At 34.7% G+C, this 16,670-nt stretch overlaps 2 protein-coding genes across 2 annotated transcripts; both read left to right on the top strand.

The window, feature by feature from the left end:
• The first annotated feature begins 798 nt into the window (after window positions 1-798).
• LOC21390552 (aspartyl protease family protein At5g10770) lies at window positions 799-4,571 on the top strand. Its single transcript, XM_024173417.1, has 3 exons — window positions 799-996; window positions 1,825-2,280; window positions 3,514-4,571. The coding sequence occupies exons 1-3, from the start codon at window positions 807-809 to the stop codon at window positions 4,332-4,334; spliced, it is 1,467 nt and encodes a 488-aa protein (XP_024029185.1). The 5' UTR covers window positions 799-806; the 3' UTR covers window positions 4,335-4,571.
• Window positions 4,572-9,040: 4,469 nt separating this feature from the next.
• On the top strand, window positions 9,041-12,464 carry LOC21390554 (aspartyl protease family protein At5g10770). The gene is made up of 3 exons (XM_010109993.2): window positions 9,041-9,245; window positions 9,916-10,365; window positions 11,372-12,464. The coding sequence occupies exons 1-3, from the start codon at window positions 9,083-9,085 to the stop codon at window positions 12,202-12,204; spliced, it is 1,446 nt and encodes a 481-aa protein (XP_010108295.2). The 5' UTR covers window positions 9,041-9,082; the 3' UTR covers window positions 12,205-12,464.
• The last annotated feature ends 4,206 nt before the right edge of the window (window positions 12,465-16,670 follow it).

Here is a 16,670-nt window from a genome sequence, read left to right on the forward strand (position 1 = left end):
ATATACAATGTTTAAGGTTACATAAATAACCATGAAATTTTTATTGATATTCATAAATATATGCACATAAAATAATTAATAAACTATTTTATTAAATAAATAATAAATATCATATTACATCTTATGCTTCTAGGACACCATTCCCACCAATATTGTAGTTGGATCCGGTGAGGGGATTGGAAACCAGAACAATGCCTAGGTGATCACTGTTGTGCAAGAAAAAGGGGCTAGCAGAATCCTCTATTACTGGAGGAGTTGACGTTCCCACAACCACACGATTGCCGCCGCTGTTGCTACCTCTAGTCATTAGGCGAGATGAAGGAATACCTTCAGAGAATGGCAGAGGTTATTTTCTCTGATACCATATTATGAAAAGGAGAAAAATATAGAAGAGATCGAGAATATGGAAAAATGAAGTAATAATATAGAAGAAAGAATATGAAAAAATGAAGTAATCTCATTGCTTGAAGAAATGTCAAAGAGGAAAAAGAACTTATACAAAAGGTGGAGCAGTGGTTTGTTACGAATTTGTTACAAAAGCTCTAGCTCAGTAGAAGAAAAAAACAAACAAACAAAAAGAAAAACTAATCTAATAATTTTCCCAACTAAGTGCTCTATTTACAAATTTATACTTTTATCCTCAACTCTAATAGAGCTAATTTTCTACTTTTAATATTAGTTTTTCTCTACTTCCATAGTGGATCAAATGATCATGATTATATACTGTACCTGTACGGCTAATAAATTGGCTTATAAAAGTAGAACCAAAACATAACCAAAGTACACCATCAAGAAAGCAATCCAATATGGCTATCAATACCATAACCTCCTCCATCTTCCTCCTGTTGTGTTTATTTCTTGTTTGTTCTTTCGTATGCCAGGGATATGCACTTGAAGAAGGAAAAGACACAGCAGATACCCGTCATCGTTATCGTCCGCATATCGTCAAAATCAGCTCTCTTCTTGCATCAAATGTTTGCAATCCCATCACTGAAGGTCAGATAAATATATTGTAACGTAAATAATCTGTACATGTGCATGTATAAATATATACTGTTTGGTGGCCAAATTTTAATGAAGTGCATATCTTTGTTTAAAATTGGTTCGGTGAAAATTCACTCTCTAAACCGCAATATATATAAGAAGCATGATTTGGGTTCGTATCTGTAGCATGCATTAATTCGTTACGTTTTATTAAAAATGAGATTAAATAAATAAAACAATGCTTGATTTAAAATAGTTTGTTTTTAATATAAACAAAGTCCACTACTAAAGCACTAGAGCATACGTGTTTTATTGGGTAATAATATGGTAAAGAGCTCACAATGTCAATGAAAAGATATTGCAATTCGAAGTATTTTTCACCAATTGGGAGTTTTTTTTATAACCTTAATTTTAAGAGGAATCCTTTTCTTTTCTTCTTTTTATTTTTCTTGAACGAAAAGGAAAGTTATTCGTAATAAAGAAGGTGTAGCACCAATAGAAGATAAGGTGCGCGAATGCCGCTTGAGATGGTACGGGCATGTCTAACGTAGACCACTAAAAGTACCCGTTCATGCTTGGGAAGACATTTTTATACCTAATATAGGAGAGGGAGGGGTAGACTAAGAATTATGTGGACCGAAGTCATTATGAAAGACATTCTAGATTTAGGCCTTTAGGAAAATTTAATTTCGAACAGAACTGTGTGGAAAAGTGAAATCTATATAGCCGACCCGAATTAAGTTGGAATTAAGGCTTGTTATTATTGTTGTTGAAAAGGAAAGTTCCTTTTTCTCTAATGCTGTTTTACTATTCCCTAATGCTTTACTACTTTGGATTCAGCTCCGCATCACAAGAAGGCTACATTGAAAGTGGTACACAAACATGGACCATGCTCTCATCTAAACCAACTTGGAGATCAGAAAATGAGTGCAAGTGATGAAATCAAGCTCCTTGAGCAAGATCAACTTCGAGTGAACTCAATCCACTCCCAGCTGTCAAAAAGGTCCGGCGATCCCGGTTTCCGAGGCCCGAAGTCGACTAAGAGTGCCATTCCGGTAAGATCTGGTCAGACCATAGGCTCCGGCAATTACATCGTCACTGTGGGTTTAGGCACTCCAAAGAAACAACTCTCGCTAGTACTTGACACTGGAAGCGCTCTCAGTTGGACTCAGTGTGAACCGTGTGTGCGCTACTGCTACGCACAAAAGGAACCGATTTTCAAACCCTTGGAATCTACTTCCTATGCCAACGTTAGCTGTGCCTCCGAACTGTGCAATGCTCTAGAATCAACCACAGGTCATCATCTTATTTCCCCTTATGATCTTCTAACATATATGCTTCTATTATTAGATTTCTGTCATAAGTAGTGCCTAATTTTAACTTTAAGTAGACGTCCTTAGAATTGCTAAATTAAGAAAATTTTATTCTTAAAAAAAAAAATTTATTGCCAGAACTAAATCAAAATTTTGAAGGAAAATCACCGTATTACTCTTTTTTCTGTTAATATTTCTTTTTTCTTTTCGTTTTCTTAATCTATTTTTAACTTTTATTTCTTTTTACAGTTTAAAGTTTATAAAATTATGAATTTATATAGTAGTGTAATTAATTTTGTTTCTATTAATATTGTAGGTTTGAATCATTAGCGTTTTTAAAAGTCAAAATTTAAGGTATAATCTAAACATTTATAATTTTTATGAAAAATGAGTATATGTGAAATTAAAATTTGGGCAATAAAAGAAAATATTTTAGAAAACATATGCAAAGCTGGAATTATAAAATATCTCATGTAGCAAATTAAAAGGAAAAGCGCCAAAAAAAAAAAACAAAAACAAAAAAAAACTTTTTTTGAAAGGCAAAAGTTAAGGAGCCCCTTGAGCCTAGACCCTCAGGCTTAAAGCTGCTCCCCCCCTTACGACACATAAGATTTGTTTGAGAAAGCTTGTGTTTTTATTATTAAGTAGTAGAAGAAAAAAAGTATAAATTAAGACTTTTTAATTAGTGTTTTATAGTATATGAAAAAAAAAAAAACTCTTTTATTTTTAAAGAGTTTTTGAACATATTTAGATAAATAAGTTTTTTTGTTGATAATATTTGGGTAAATAAGTTAAAAACACTTTATAAAAAGTAATTTAATATAAGAATATGAATAGAATTTTCAATTTGTTGCTCATAAATAAAAGATTATAAATGTAAATACAAGAAGATGACTTGTTTTAAAAAAGTTTATAAAAACTAAAAATATTTTAAGGTTGTCCATCTAAATCGGTTAAAATTAACTTTTTAATTAAATAAGTCAAGAATCCAAATATACTCATAGTTTTATTAAATTACCTTATGCATTATTAATAAATCTCACACAGATGATTATCAAAACACAGCCAATGTCGAAATAGATAATTTTTCTAGTGGGTAATCTTGATTTCCATTAGAAAAACCACACAGACACACGCACGATCCTCTATCGTAGAAAGCTCATTCTTTATTTTATGTGTGAATAGCATTTTCATTGTGTCATGATCAATTAATCAGGCGTTTCACCCGGTTGCATTACCTCAACATGCGAGTACGGCGTACAGTACGGGGATAACTCATACTCTGTCGGATATCTGAGCAAAGAAAGGCTGACCTTAACATCCTCCGACGTCATCGAAAACTTCTACTTCGGTTGCGGCCAAAACAACCGCGGCCTTTTCAGAGGCGCCGCCGGACTCCTAGGCCTCAGCCGAGACAGACTCTCTCTCATCTTCCAATCCGGCAAGAAGTACGGCCGTTACTTCTCCTACTGCCTTCCTTCTTCTCGGAGCTCGACCGGTTTCCTCTCCTTCGGCTACCGCAGACCCCGAAAGGCCTTCAAGTTCACGCCGTTGTCATCTCTCACCAAGGACACCCAATTCTACGGCCTTGACATGACGGGAATAAGCGTCGGCGGGAAAACACTGCCTATTACGGCGTCGGTTTTCTCGAAGGCAGGCACGGTCATCGACTCCGGCACGGTCATTACGCGCCTGCCGCCGAAGGCCTACGACGCTGTGCGTAAGGCGTTCCGGCAGCTCATGTCGGATTACAAGGCGGCGCAGAGCTACTCGATACTGGACACCTGCTACGATTTCACCGGTGTCGAATCGGTTTTTGTTCCGAAGATAAGCTTCTTCTTCAGCGGCGGAGTTGAGGTGGAGGTGGATGTGTCGGGGATAATTTACGCAGTGAGCCAGTCCCAGGTTTGTTTAGCATTGGCCGGAAACGGCGACGATTCGGATGTCGGGATTTTCGGAAACTTTCAGCATCTGAAGTGGGAGGTGGCGTACGATGTTGGTAAAGAAAGGGTGGGTTTTAGCCCTTCTGCTTGCTAATCATGACCGTCTTAAGAATTAAGCAGTACTTTACTAGTAGCTCCAAATGCTGTGGCATTGTAGTACTGAATAAGCTGTAGACGCATTTCAAAACCCAAAAAAAAAAAAAAAAAAAGGGGGCTGTAGACGATGGGAATTCTTACATATGTGGATGTGTACGTATATTTTACGTATAATTATATAGTTTAAATGTTTAATACGTCATCATAATATAAGATATTGTATACATAATCAAGACTTTGCAAGTACTTTCAAAAAAAAAAAAATCAAGACTTTGCAAGTCACTAATACACGGTACTTGTTTAGGGGAAAAAAATGAATTAAAATAAATAATACACGGTACTAGGACGAATGTATATAGGTATTGTTGTGTGGGAAAATCTAGTGACACGTCGGATAATGACCATGCTATCCGTGGTCCAGTACCTGTCACGCCATATAGTCCTCGATGCCCAAGAATATTTTTTTCCCTCTTGACAATGCGAGAACCGAATGCACAGAAGGTATACCGTCGACTCTATTTGCCCGGTCAGATGCCAAGTGCTATGATAGGGTCGGCGCCTTAGAGCGCAGGCGCCGAGGGTAAGCCATGAGCAACAGGGCCCATACCCCGAGAAAGGGCCTTGAGGTGACACATTGGAATCCCAAGGTGGCGTCTGGAGTTGGGCGAGGTCAGATGTGCAGGGAATGATTACAAACCCCCTAAACCGCCTAGAGCAAATCAATCGACATTACAGATGATCTACAGAGCCGTAATAGGGAGACAAATTGGGTGAGTGAACAGTCCTACGGATACTGGTAGGCTACAGATTGACAGGCAAGATGGTAGCCCACTCGAGTGAGTGGGCCAGAGGAAAACCGCCAAAGAAAAAAGTCTAGAGGAAGCCCATAGTGGGAGGAAGGATGCATCTGGGCTATAAATAGAAGGAAACCCCTAAGAGAAGGGGTTGGACCTGAATTTGTTCATGTAATCTATAAAGAACCAAAGAAGTGAAATATACTACAGTGGATGTAGCTCTTGTTTTATAAGGGTGAACCACTATAAAACATCCGTGTCTTTTGTTTAGTGCATGAGATATAGCATTTATATTCAGTAACCTACCAAAAAATACAACGACACTTTCATATCTAGCAAAAATATTAGTTTCAAACCGGTAACCAAGCGGGATACCGCGGGGTAACCTGGTACGGTTTTGTTGACGAAATTTGACCGTCAACAGGTATGTACGCCAGTAATGGTTCCCAGAAATCTTAAGTCAATTGCAAATAAGGATTAAGACTTTGCGGCATATATAAATTCCAAGTATCAAAATTTCAGTGCAAGCACTATATTTTACAGTTAATTAATATACCAACACCAGCGATGCCTTTAGCGACACTACGGTAGCATCTAGAAATAATTCCCGATTCCTAGGAGAATTTACTCTAGAAATAATTCCCGATTCCTCGGAGAATTTACAAATTCTTTGATTGTGTTGATAAGCACAATTTTTCTAGTAGTGTTCTAGCGAAGGGTGAAATATTGGTTTAAAAATATTGCTTGGTTTATACTCATATTAAAGATTTTAATTTTGAGAACTAGCCCTAAATGATATGAGTTTTTCTAGAGTATAAAAAAAAAAATGAACTACTAGTAATTCTCTACTTTCAGACGATAGATTTATATTAAAAATAGTTTATTCTACCTATTTTTTTAATGATGTGACTTTAACCAATTTTAAAGGTAAAAAATTTACCCTACCAATAGGGTGTATTTTTAGAGGATAAAAAAAATGTAATAATAATAATTCTCTAGTTTCAACCATTGCATTGTATCAAAAATTATTTATTCTGCATATTTTTTTAATAATGTAATTTTAATCAGATCTAATGATAAAAAATTTACTGTGATTCACAGGAGTGAAGCACGAATGAGGGAAGGAAGAAATCCAGTAGAACAAGATATTGGGTGTAACAGAAGGAGTTTGGGGGGATACTTCCCCCTGAAACTAAAAAGAGAAAGACAGGGGGTTCGGGGGGATGTGCCCCCTGAAACTTAAAAGAAAAGAATAAACTAGCGAGTGAAGTGATTCACGGGTGTGAAGCACGAACGAATAGGAGGGAGAGAGCTTAGTGTCCCGACCATTCTGGAAGGGTCGTCTCTCTCCTTGTGAGAATTCGTATAGGCTATTCAAGACCTTGTGCTGAAGTGGCGTAACTGGCTCATGGAGTCTTTTTTCTTTATCTTTAGTAAATCGTCTTCTTCGGTCATAGTAGGGCTAAGCCCAGAGGCTTCAACTGCAAGGCATCCCTAAGATTCTATTTTATAAAAAGGATGGATTTTGTCCTCTCGACAGAAGGGCTGTGGTTTCTAAGTCTATCAATAAAGTGGCCATACCAGAGAAAGTCTCTCTTTATATTATTACATTATGTAAATCCGAATTCTAGAATCCCTTCCAGGACCGGCAAGTCTTTAGCGGAGTGAACCTAATGATCTTCCACAAAAAGGAAATCAGGCGGAGAAGTACCTAGTGATGCATAGTTTCAAAATAAATAAATTTGTTTCACTTTCACATTAATGAGTTGACATGACTAATTGATCAACCCTCGAGACGTGCCAAATTTCCAGATAATTATAATTTCTTTCCTTTATAATTGTCTAGACCAATACCATTATAGTTTTTCTATTTTATATAACATAACTCCTCATCTATGGGATAGTGCGAGCTTAGATACGTATTGATTTTTAGAGTGAAAGGATTCCAACTCTATACCTCATTTAATTTAGAGACAAAGATAATTTTAAATTATAGGGTAATTACTTAGATATATAATAATTCTAAAATGAATAAAGAAAACGTCTGAAAAGAAAGATAGACGTCCTAGCTTTTCCATAATTAACGCGTTTGTGTGACAGAAAAACTTTCTAAAGTGTATCTTTTCAACGGAAGCACAGAAGCATCCGACAAATAGCAGGACTCGAATGAAACAGACAGATGAGAAAACAATAAAATAAATACATTATCCAATCAGATTTTTCTTTTTCATGGCCAAATCATAACTTTCTTCGATAACATGAAAATCGATCGAAACAAAACACATGCATGCACAGTTAGTCAAGGCAAGAAAGATAGAATTCTACACATATATGGTGATATATTTATTAAAGCTGATGAATAAAAAGGTGGAAAATTCTCATCCTAGCTTTTAACTTTTGAATAAAGAGTCAGGACGTGCTGAGTAAGGAGTTTATTTTGTTTTTTTTTATGACTGGACTAATTAAAGCAAACTCACACAAAGAAATATGAGTAGGCGGCGCTTCGAAAATCATTGTTTCACATTGCATAACTAATTAATGACAATTAACAATTGACAAGTGGGACTTGTACCTTTTTTTTTGGGAACAAAGTAAAGTTTACACACACATATAACTTATTATATACATTTAATTATTTATTTATTGTTTGTTATAGTACCTGAAGATGAAATATAGGGCTTGTTTTTTTAGAGTTTAACTTGAGTATAATTTTTGAGTTGAATTTGAGTTATAACTTGAGTTGAACTTGTAACTTGAGTTTGTGTTTGGTTGTATACATTTGAGTTATGGTTTGAGATAAGAATCTTTTTGAGTTTGTATTTGAGTGAGTCAAAACTTGAATTTGTATTTAGATAGTATTTTAATAAAAACTCAATGCTGATGAAAAATTTTAATAGGGTATATGGGTCGGGTTTTATTCATCTTTTCGTTGTCAACGCATATAAAAAAAATCATCTCAATCAGAATTAAAACGAAAAAGTTATAGCATTTTTAAGAATTAAAAAAATACTGTTCATTAATTTGAGTTCGAGTTTCTGAACTCGAGTTGAAGGGAAAACTTGAACTCGAGTTTTAGTCCTAAACTCGAGTTTGAACTTAAAAGAACATGAACTCGAATAAAATTGTAACTCGAGTTGACTTTTTTTGAGTTTTTCACTCAAAAGAACAAGCCCTATAGTGTTTAAAACTTCAATACTAAATTAGTTTGAAGAGATATGAGTTAAAGATAAGTTCGTCGAGGCACCCATGAACAAGAGATCAGGACGATTAAGATAGTAAGATATAATAATTGTTAACGAAATAATTTGGTTTGTTATTATTGTTAGAAATCGAATCATTATTATTAACAATAATCCAAATAATAGATATAATTAGTTTCTTATTGATACATTATGATGATCAATAAAATGCTCCAATGAATAAAGAAAGTCTTGTTTAGTTTCATCATTCATGTTTATTTATTTATGAGAAAATTGTTGAACTTATCAAGTACATGGGTGTGAATTTTTACCCCTTACTCTTGATTAATACCATATTGACTAATATAGTTATTTGAATAAAAGGGATATTAATTAAGAGTAATCGGTAAAGATACTCTAAATCCAGGTATTTGTCACTAATTTTAGGGATGGACACAGGAACTACATAGAAGTTTCGTTAGCTTTGTAAATTACAAGCAGAAAATATAATCTTTATGGGAACTACGTGTCTACTACTTACGGAGAACGTCAACTTACTTCATATGTTTTTGGAAAGATGGTAAAGAGCAAGTGGCATTCTAGTCAATTTCTGCTTTGTTTAATTTGTAGAATATAAACGCGACGTGTTACGTTGACCTATATTTCGACAGAATTATTGAACATATATAGCATTCTGTCCAATATTTTGCTATAAAACTAAGGGTGTGCTTCAAGAGTGGAATACTTTTGTAGGAGAACCTAATAATATTCCAATGGCTTTTCGCATTTCCTTCTTCCTCCACAATACGTACTTCCTATCACTATGCCTTCTCTTCTCTTTCGAGAAGGGCTTTGCCTTAAGTCACATTTCTAAACATACTCATACTGTTCAATTCAGCTCTCTACTGCCTTCCTCAATTTGCAACCCCTCAACAGGTTAAGGCCCCTCTTTACTGTTGTTTAATTGTCTAATAATGCACCTTCATATATATATATATATATATATATGTGTGTGTGTGTGTGTGTGTGTGTGTGTGTAATATACATGCAATTATTTGTCGTATTTGGCTAAAAGAGATGCATGTAGGAATTCTTTCCATCAATAGTCACTTGCACAAATATCAAAATAATGTTAGCATAAAAAAATATTGCAATTGTCTCGCCTCCTAACAGGTTAAATTTTAAGAAAAAACTGATAAACTAACACATGTTTGTCCTAGTGGATTTTGATTTATCTGAATTTCTTTTTCTCGCATTGATTTCATTTGGAAAACTTATTGTTTTTTTTTTTTATTTTTTTCCTTTTTCGGAGGAGAGAAATACATGATAAATTCAAGTAATAGAATATAGCTAACTGAAAGGTACCAACTCAGTGGGGGAGCATACGCTTTTAGTTAAAAATATTTTCAAGAAAACAGGTTTGACTATATGACCGGCAACCTGTTAATTCATGGTCATAATAATTGATATGTGATGTTGTCTCCTTAATTTATACTATTTTGCTCAATTAGTTTAGGAATTAGGAAAGTAATACATTAATTTCAGTTTGGAATATGCATACAACTTTTCTCATTGATAAAAGTCACGATGATATTACAAATTTCAGTTCCCAAGGACAAGGCATCTCTGGAAGTGATACACAAGTATGGCCCGTGCTCCCAACTCCATCAAGAAAACAATGTCGATCACGCTCAAGACATCCACCTGCAAGACCAAGCCCGCGTCAACTGGATCAACTCCCACCGTCCGAAGAAATCGACCGCCACGGCCCCCGCCAACGACACGATATATGAACAAGATGCCACCACCCTCCCGGCCAAGACCGGGGCGGTCATCGGCTCTGGAGACTACATAGTGAAGGTGGGGCTTGGGACGCCAAAAGAGGACCTCAGTCTTATATTTGACACCGGAAGCGACCTCACATGGACGCAGTGTCAGCCCTGTGACGGCCACTGCTACAAGCAAAGCGAGGCCATCTTTGATCCCTCCAAGTCCACCTCTTACGCCACCGTCTCCTGTACATCCACAGAGTGCTCTCAACTCAAATCTTCCACAGGTAATCTTCCACACACACATATTTTGAGTAGGTCCGGGGGGAAAAAATATAAAAAGAGAGCTGCCTGCTTATCGAGGAAAGAGAGAGAGAGAGAGAGAGAGAGCTGCCGTTTTGAGGGCTTTTGTGTAGTTTGGAAGTGTTTAAATTGTTTATACATTTTAAAGGTTAAAATTAATTGTTGACCGATAGATTTGTTAAATTTATAACAAATTTAATTTGAAAGTATATATTTAATGAGATTAAAAACTTAAAATATAAATTTTGAATAAATGTAAAATATGGGGTATAAAAATATAAATTTCCCATTTTTATTTTCAGCTCTAATTAATTAGCTTTTTAACTTGTGCCGTTTTCCATGTTTCATGCCGTTTCTTTACATTGTTCTATTTTCAGGTTACTGTTGGATTTTTATTAATTGCCGTCTTTCATTTATTTATTCATTTTCTATGTTCTGTCCTTTTCAGATTATGCCTTTTTTTTCAGTTGCTTACTTCTTTCAATAGATATATATATATGTGTGCGGATGGATTAATCTATACACACACATGTGTATATATATATATATATATATATGGACAGATGAATATGGTTTCAATTGTTTTCTAGTTGGCGTCTTTTTAGGTTATTCTTCATTTTACGTTCGAGATTATTGAAGTTTGTATAACAGGTGTCGCTTTCTAAGGGTTGTATGCCACTCTTATTTTCATTTTCTTGACACATTTGGTCCTTGTCGTTTTCACGTTGTTATCGTTTTTCCTTCTATGTGGTGTCATCTTTTGATTGTTGTCGTTTTCTACTCTTTTTAGGCACTTGTCGTTTTCTCATTTCATGTCGTTTTTAAATTGGTGTTTTTGTCGACCTATTGCGTTTATTTATTTATTTATTTATTTTTATTTTGGGTTATGGGTTGCATTTAAAGGTTGTTATCGTGTTCATGTTATTATGTCGTTTCTTCCACCTTACACATGATAATAGAATCAAAACATGAACCTTATGTCGTTTTCAGGTACAGCGGCATGTTCTAGGACGGCATCGACATGCACATACGACGAAGGTTACGGTGACGGATCCTACACCGAAGGATACTTTGCTAAAGAAACACTAACGCTAGAATCAGACGAGATAAACAACTTCCTCTTTGGCTGCGGCCAAAACAATGGCGGACTATTCCGCGGAGCCGCCGGGTTGCTCGGACTTGGCCGCAACAAAATCTCCATCGTCGAGCAAGCCGCCCAAAAGTACAACCGCCTCTTCTCCTACTGCCTCCCGGCCACAACCAGCTCCTCAGGTTACCTAACCTTCGGCAACTCCGGCGGCGGCGGCTCCGTACAGTACACTCCTCTGCTCACGCCCTCCGGCGGGCTTTCGTCGTTCTACGTGCTCAATTTAGTCGGGATCAGCGTCGGCGGACGTCGACTGGAGATTCCCGCGACGGCTTTTCAGTCGGGGACGGTTATCGATTCCGGGACGGTTATAAGTCGCTTGCCGCCGGCGGTTTACGACGCGTTGAGAACGGAATTTCGGAAGGACATGAGTCGTTATCCGTTGGTTTCCGGCGATAGACTCCTCGACACGTGCTATGATTTTAGCGGGAGCGCTAATGGAACGGTTGAGATTCCGAACATAACTTTCTTATTCGGCGGCGGGACTTCGGTGGATTTGGGGCCGGAAAATACCTTATTTGGAGTGTCAAATCCTCAACGATTCTGTTTGGCGTTTGCCGGGAACGACAAAGACGATGACATTGCGATATTTGGGAATGTCCAGCAGCTCACGTTTCAGGTGGTGTATGACGTCGGTGCAGCAAGGCTTGGGTTTGCTCCTGGTGGCTGTAACTAATTAATTATATATTACAAGTAATGGGTAATTGTATTTATAAATAAGAGTTGGGTATATGCGCCTGGCTCAGGACCAATTAGCTAGCTTTAATCAAATGCTTAAGTTAAAAAGGGGTTTTAGTCAGCTCAGGTCTTGAGTGATTAGGGTTATGGAGAAACATATATATGAATCTATTTAAGTATTGTCAGTTAATGAAGTTTGCAAGAGAGATCGATCAAAATATCAAATATATATTTCTATGAACCAACTTTCTCTCTTCATTAGTATTGGTTTTCCTGTTCATATATATGATTTTGTTAATTGTTGAGAGGGACTTCATCTCCGATTGAAATAAAACCCTCTAAATAATAGCAATGCATTGCACTAGTATAGTAGTACATATGACTTGATATATATATGTGATTAGGGATGGAACCAGAAAAATAATTCAATGGGGCGTCAGTAAAATGATCGAAAAATATAAACGTCGAAAATATGAAAAATGACAAATGAACTAGGCGAAACAAATATAAAATTTTAAAATTTCAAATGAGATAAAAAAAATATACGTGACTCCTTCTCTCTTTATGTGATTATAATGGGTATAGATATATATATACAAGACTTATATCTCAACTAGCTAGTACTATTATATAGACGAATATTTCAGAAAAATTCGGGAAAACAAGAAACGATCTTTAGTGGACACGTAATAATATATGTTCTAGCTACGGCCAATCTGTACTAGCTACGGAGCTGTGACGATTGACTCTCAAACTAGACATGCATATGTCCATGTACAATCTGGGGAATGCACGCAACATGAAAGATAAGATCTTAAGAGCCTGAATACAAAGAAAAAAAAAATGCAACGATAACAATAGGTCATAGAGTCTGAAAGATACGTCGACTTTTCGAAGACAAGGCCTTAAACAGCTAATATAAAATATATGCTTTAGTACTCTTAAATTATGAAATGACATGATATAACATATGGACATATAAAAAGTTACATTATTTTTGTCCTTATGTAGATCAGTCAAAAATAGCCATGTAATTTGCTCAAATGGCAACTCATATGATACAAGGCATGTCAGAACTTAATTTGTGCCTCTATAACGACAGACGTGGCAGCCAATAATCTTTAATTATAACTTATAGGCAAATCTTGTTTAAAGTACATTAATGAGTATGTACACAATTGGTCTGTTATTACATAAAAGATGATTTGAGCACGTCTAATTTTCTTCTTTTTCCATTCCAATCATGTTTCTCACACCAAGTGGGAAATGAAAAAAAAAAAAAAAAGTTGTAAGTGGGGCTCTGTAACAAGAAAGGAGACGTCATTTTCTCCGAAATATGATGACTTGTTGGAAATTGTATGATGACAAGCAGTTAACCCATCAAAATCTCTCTCTCTCTCTCTCTCTCTCATATTCTGGGTCAGATTCCAGCATTCATCCACAGCTAGCACTTAGAAGGTTTGTCTTGTCTGGCCTACAGTCGATCAAGATTCTAATCCTGTTCTCACTCCAAAAGTATCCACCTATCTTAGCCCCACAATACATAATTCAATAAGATTCCGAAGATAATGAGAACAATTATTAATAAAGGCTACTCATAAAGGGCGCCCCACCAAGCTAGCTACCACTTACATTAATTTTCGTACAATATGATATATCATCATGTTATTGGAATAAGATTTTTTGGCTCGTAATTCCTGCTTTTAAATTCAGCAATATTAGCTATTAATCTCATGTTGGAATATAGACCATATAGATCTCTTTTTTATTTTTTTTTTCTTTTTAAGAACATACCTCAATCATTATAAGCGATCATGACCATATAATGACCTTTTTTTTTTTTTAAAGAACAAACCTCAATTATTATAAGCTCACTAATCTATCATGGGTTAACTTTCTTATGGTAAGGTCATACCATTAATTAATTAGCACAATATTAATACTCATGAGTCATCTATATGATATGATTTAGGGGTAAACAACATTTTTCATTCAACTTTGACACACGCAAACATATGGATGATCAGTAGTTCCACCAGTGGTTTAAGTTGGTAGGCTGGTTCTTTACGATGTGATCGTGGATGTATCATGGTTAATTTATTATCATATTGTTGTTAATTTTCTGTGTTAGCGGATCATTTTCCTCATTTCTAGTCTTGTATAATACATATATATATATATATGCACCTATATTTTGCCATCGGATTCGGAATGCTTTCAGTTTCATTACCTCAAATTTTGCCCTTAACACGACATTTTCTTAGGTGAGATAATGACATAATGTAATTGGTCACCAGATTACTGCGCGTGCATGGAAAATGTTTTTTGTTTTTTGTTTTTTGTTTATTGTCTTATTTAGCGGGTTTATTAACTTAAATGGTAAATTGGACATTTTATTGTCTGAATAACAGTTTCGGGATATCATAATGATATTTTTAAACATCACAAAGCATCTTTTTTGACATTTTTTAAACAGCACTGCCAATTATATGATTTTATATCAAAGCATGCACAAGTTGCCGAAACGATAAGAAAGACTTTTTTTTTTTTTCTCCTTTACATATATGAAAGAAACTTTTAGGTATAAAAGACTTATTAATTTTTTATGAGGAGACTTCTAATCATTTTTATATAGGTACTTATAATATGAAATAAAGAAATAAAAAAGTTGATTAATAGTGAGAAGAGACCCACGATTGAGGCAATGTAATGGGTTTGAGCGTTCGGCTAGCTGAAGTGGTGGATACAGCAATTATGAGCAAACCCTAATCCCAAAAAAAAATTGAAAAAGTTTAACACACATGATCACTAATTAATTTTTGGCGTTGCATGATTCCAAATCAGACTACCGTCAGTCAGTTCTCAAACCACTAATTACCGAAAATGTTTTTCAAATTTGAAAGAAAGTATCCATTAATATAGCGTTTCGGCATATGACCCCACCCCACCAATAAGATGAGGAACGAAACAAACATAGAGAAAACAAGAAAAATATAAGCAGGTTATATATTCTTATCATGGCCAAAATAAAATCTACGTTACATAAAGAATAGAGAGAAGAAAACTAAAATAAAACATGACGATTGGCGGTCATCATTTTGGATCCTCCCATATAAGATATATGTGTGTATACAATTAGCAATATCCCTCATTTTCTTAGATTATAAAAAATGTCAATTTTTTTAAAAAAGGTGATTGAGAAATAAATTAGACATATTGATAAACTTGACTGATTAATTAATAATATACTAGATCAATCAATAATTTTATTAAAAATCAATCAACGATTTAATAAAGTCAATTTTTGAAAAAAAATAAATAAATTTAGTAAAACTGGGGACATGTACATATTATTTAAAGTATGTTTTCAAATTGATTAATCAATGATTTACCAAAAGCAATCAATAATTTACCATAGATTAATCAGCGATTTTCTAAAGTCTTTTTTTTCTGAAACAAAATGGACATCTTCATAATTTAGCAAAACTATATTAAAGTATATGCTTTTGGAAAATTGTTTAAACAATTATTTATCAAGATCAATCAACAATTTACCAAAAATCAATCAATGATTAAAAAATTAATTTAATTAATTTAGCAAAGTAGCGTCATTTATTTAAAGTATGACTTAATAATTTGATTAATAATAATTTATTAAGAACAATTAACAATTAAAGAAAGTTAATTTTTTTAAACAAATTGACATTTTCTTAATTTAGCAAAACTATAGGTATATATATTCTTTTTAAAGTTTGCTTTAAAAGGGCGCTATTCACTGTAATCTCCCCTATAACTATAATCATGAGATTTTTACAGTAGAATATGAAATATATATATATATATATGAGTTTTCAGTGGTTACGTTTCCATCCGTGATTATTACTAAATATAAAAATTTAATGATGTGACATGATAAGAATCTAGTTATATTAATTATCATAAATTTTTTAGTCAATTATCTAATTTATTATAACTGTTGGATTAATACCTTACGGTTAAAATAATAATGATACCCATTACTGAATAAATATTGGAGTAACTATTAAAATTATACATACACTCTAATGAGTTTCTATTTAAACCGTTAAATATGCATCAACTTCCACTAATTTTATATATTTTTTTCGTTTAATGTAATTTTAACTGAATTCCAGTAATAAGTTTGTGTAGATTGAAAAGTACGTACATGTAGATAGTGGGTTGGTGGGAGAAATTAGTGGGTGACTCCAAGACAAGTCATATTTATTGGCTGAAAAAAGTGACGAGAGAAGCGTGGGAATAATTTCAATGTAATTCCAACATTCCTGTACGACTTCCAACGAAGAGTGGAATGTTGTGTACAAAATATTGCTTGGGTTTCAATCTCTTTCAAGTCTGAACTGAACCCAAATTAGTATCATCTTATAAATTTCTCAATATAAGCCGGCAATTCCTGAGTGGAGTGGACCAAGCTTCCACACCCCC

This window comes from Morus notabilis, unplaced genomic scaffold (assembly GCF_000414095.1).
Source record: "Morus notabilis unplaced genomic scaffold, ASM41409v2 Scaffold615, whole genome shotgun sequence".
Lineage (NCBI taxonomy): Eukaryota > Viridiplantae > Streptophyta > Magnoliopsida > Rosales > Moraceae > Morus > Morus notabilis.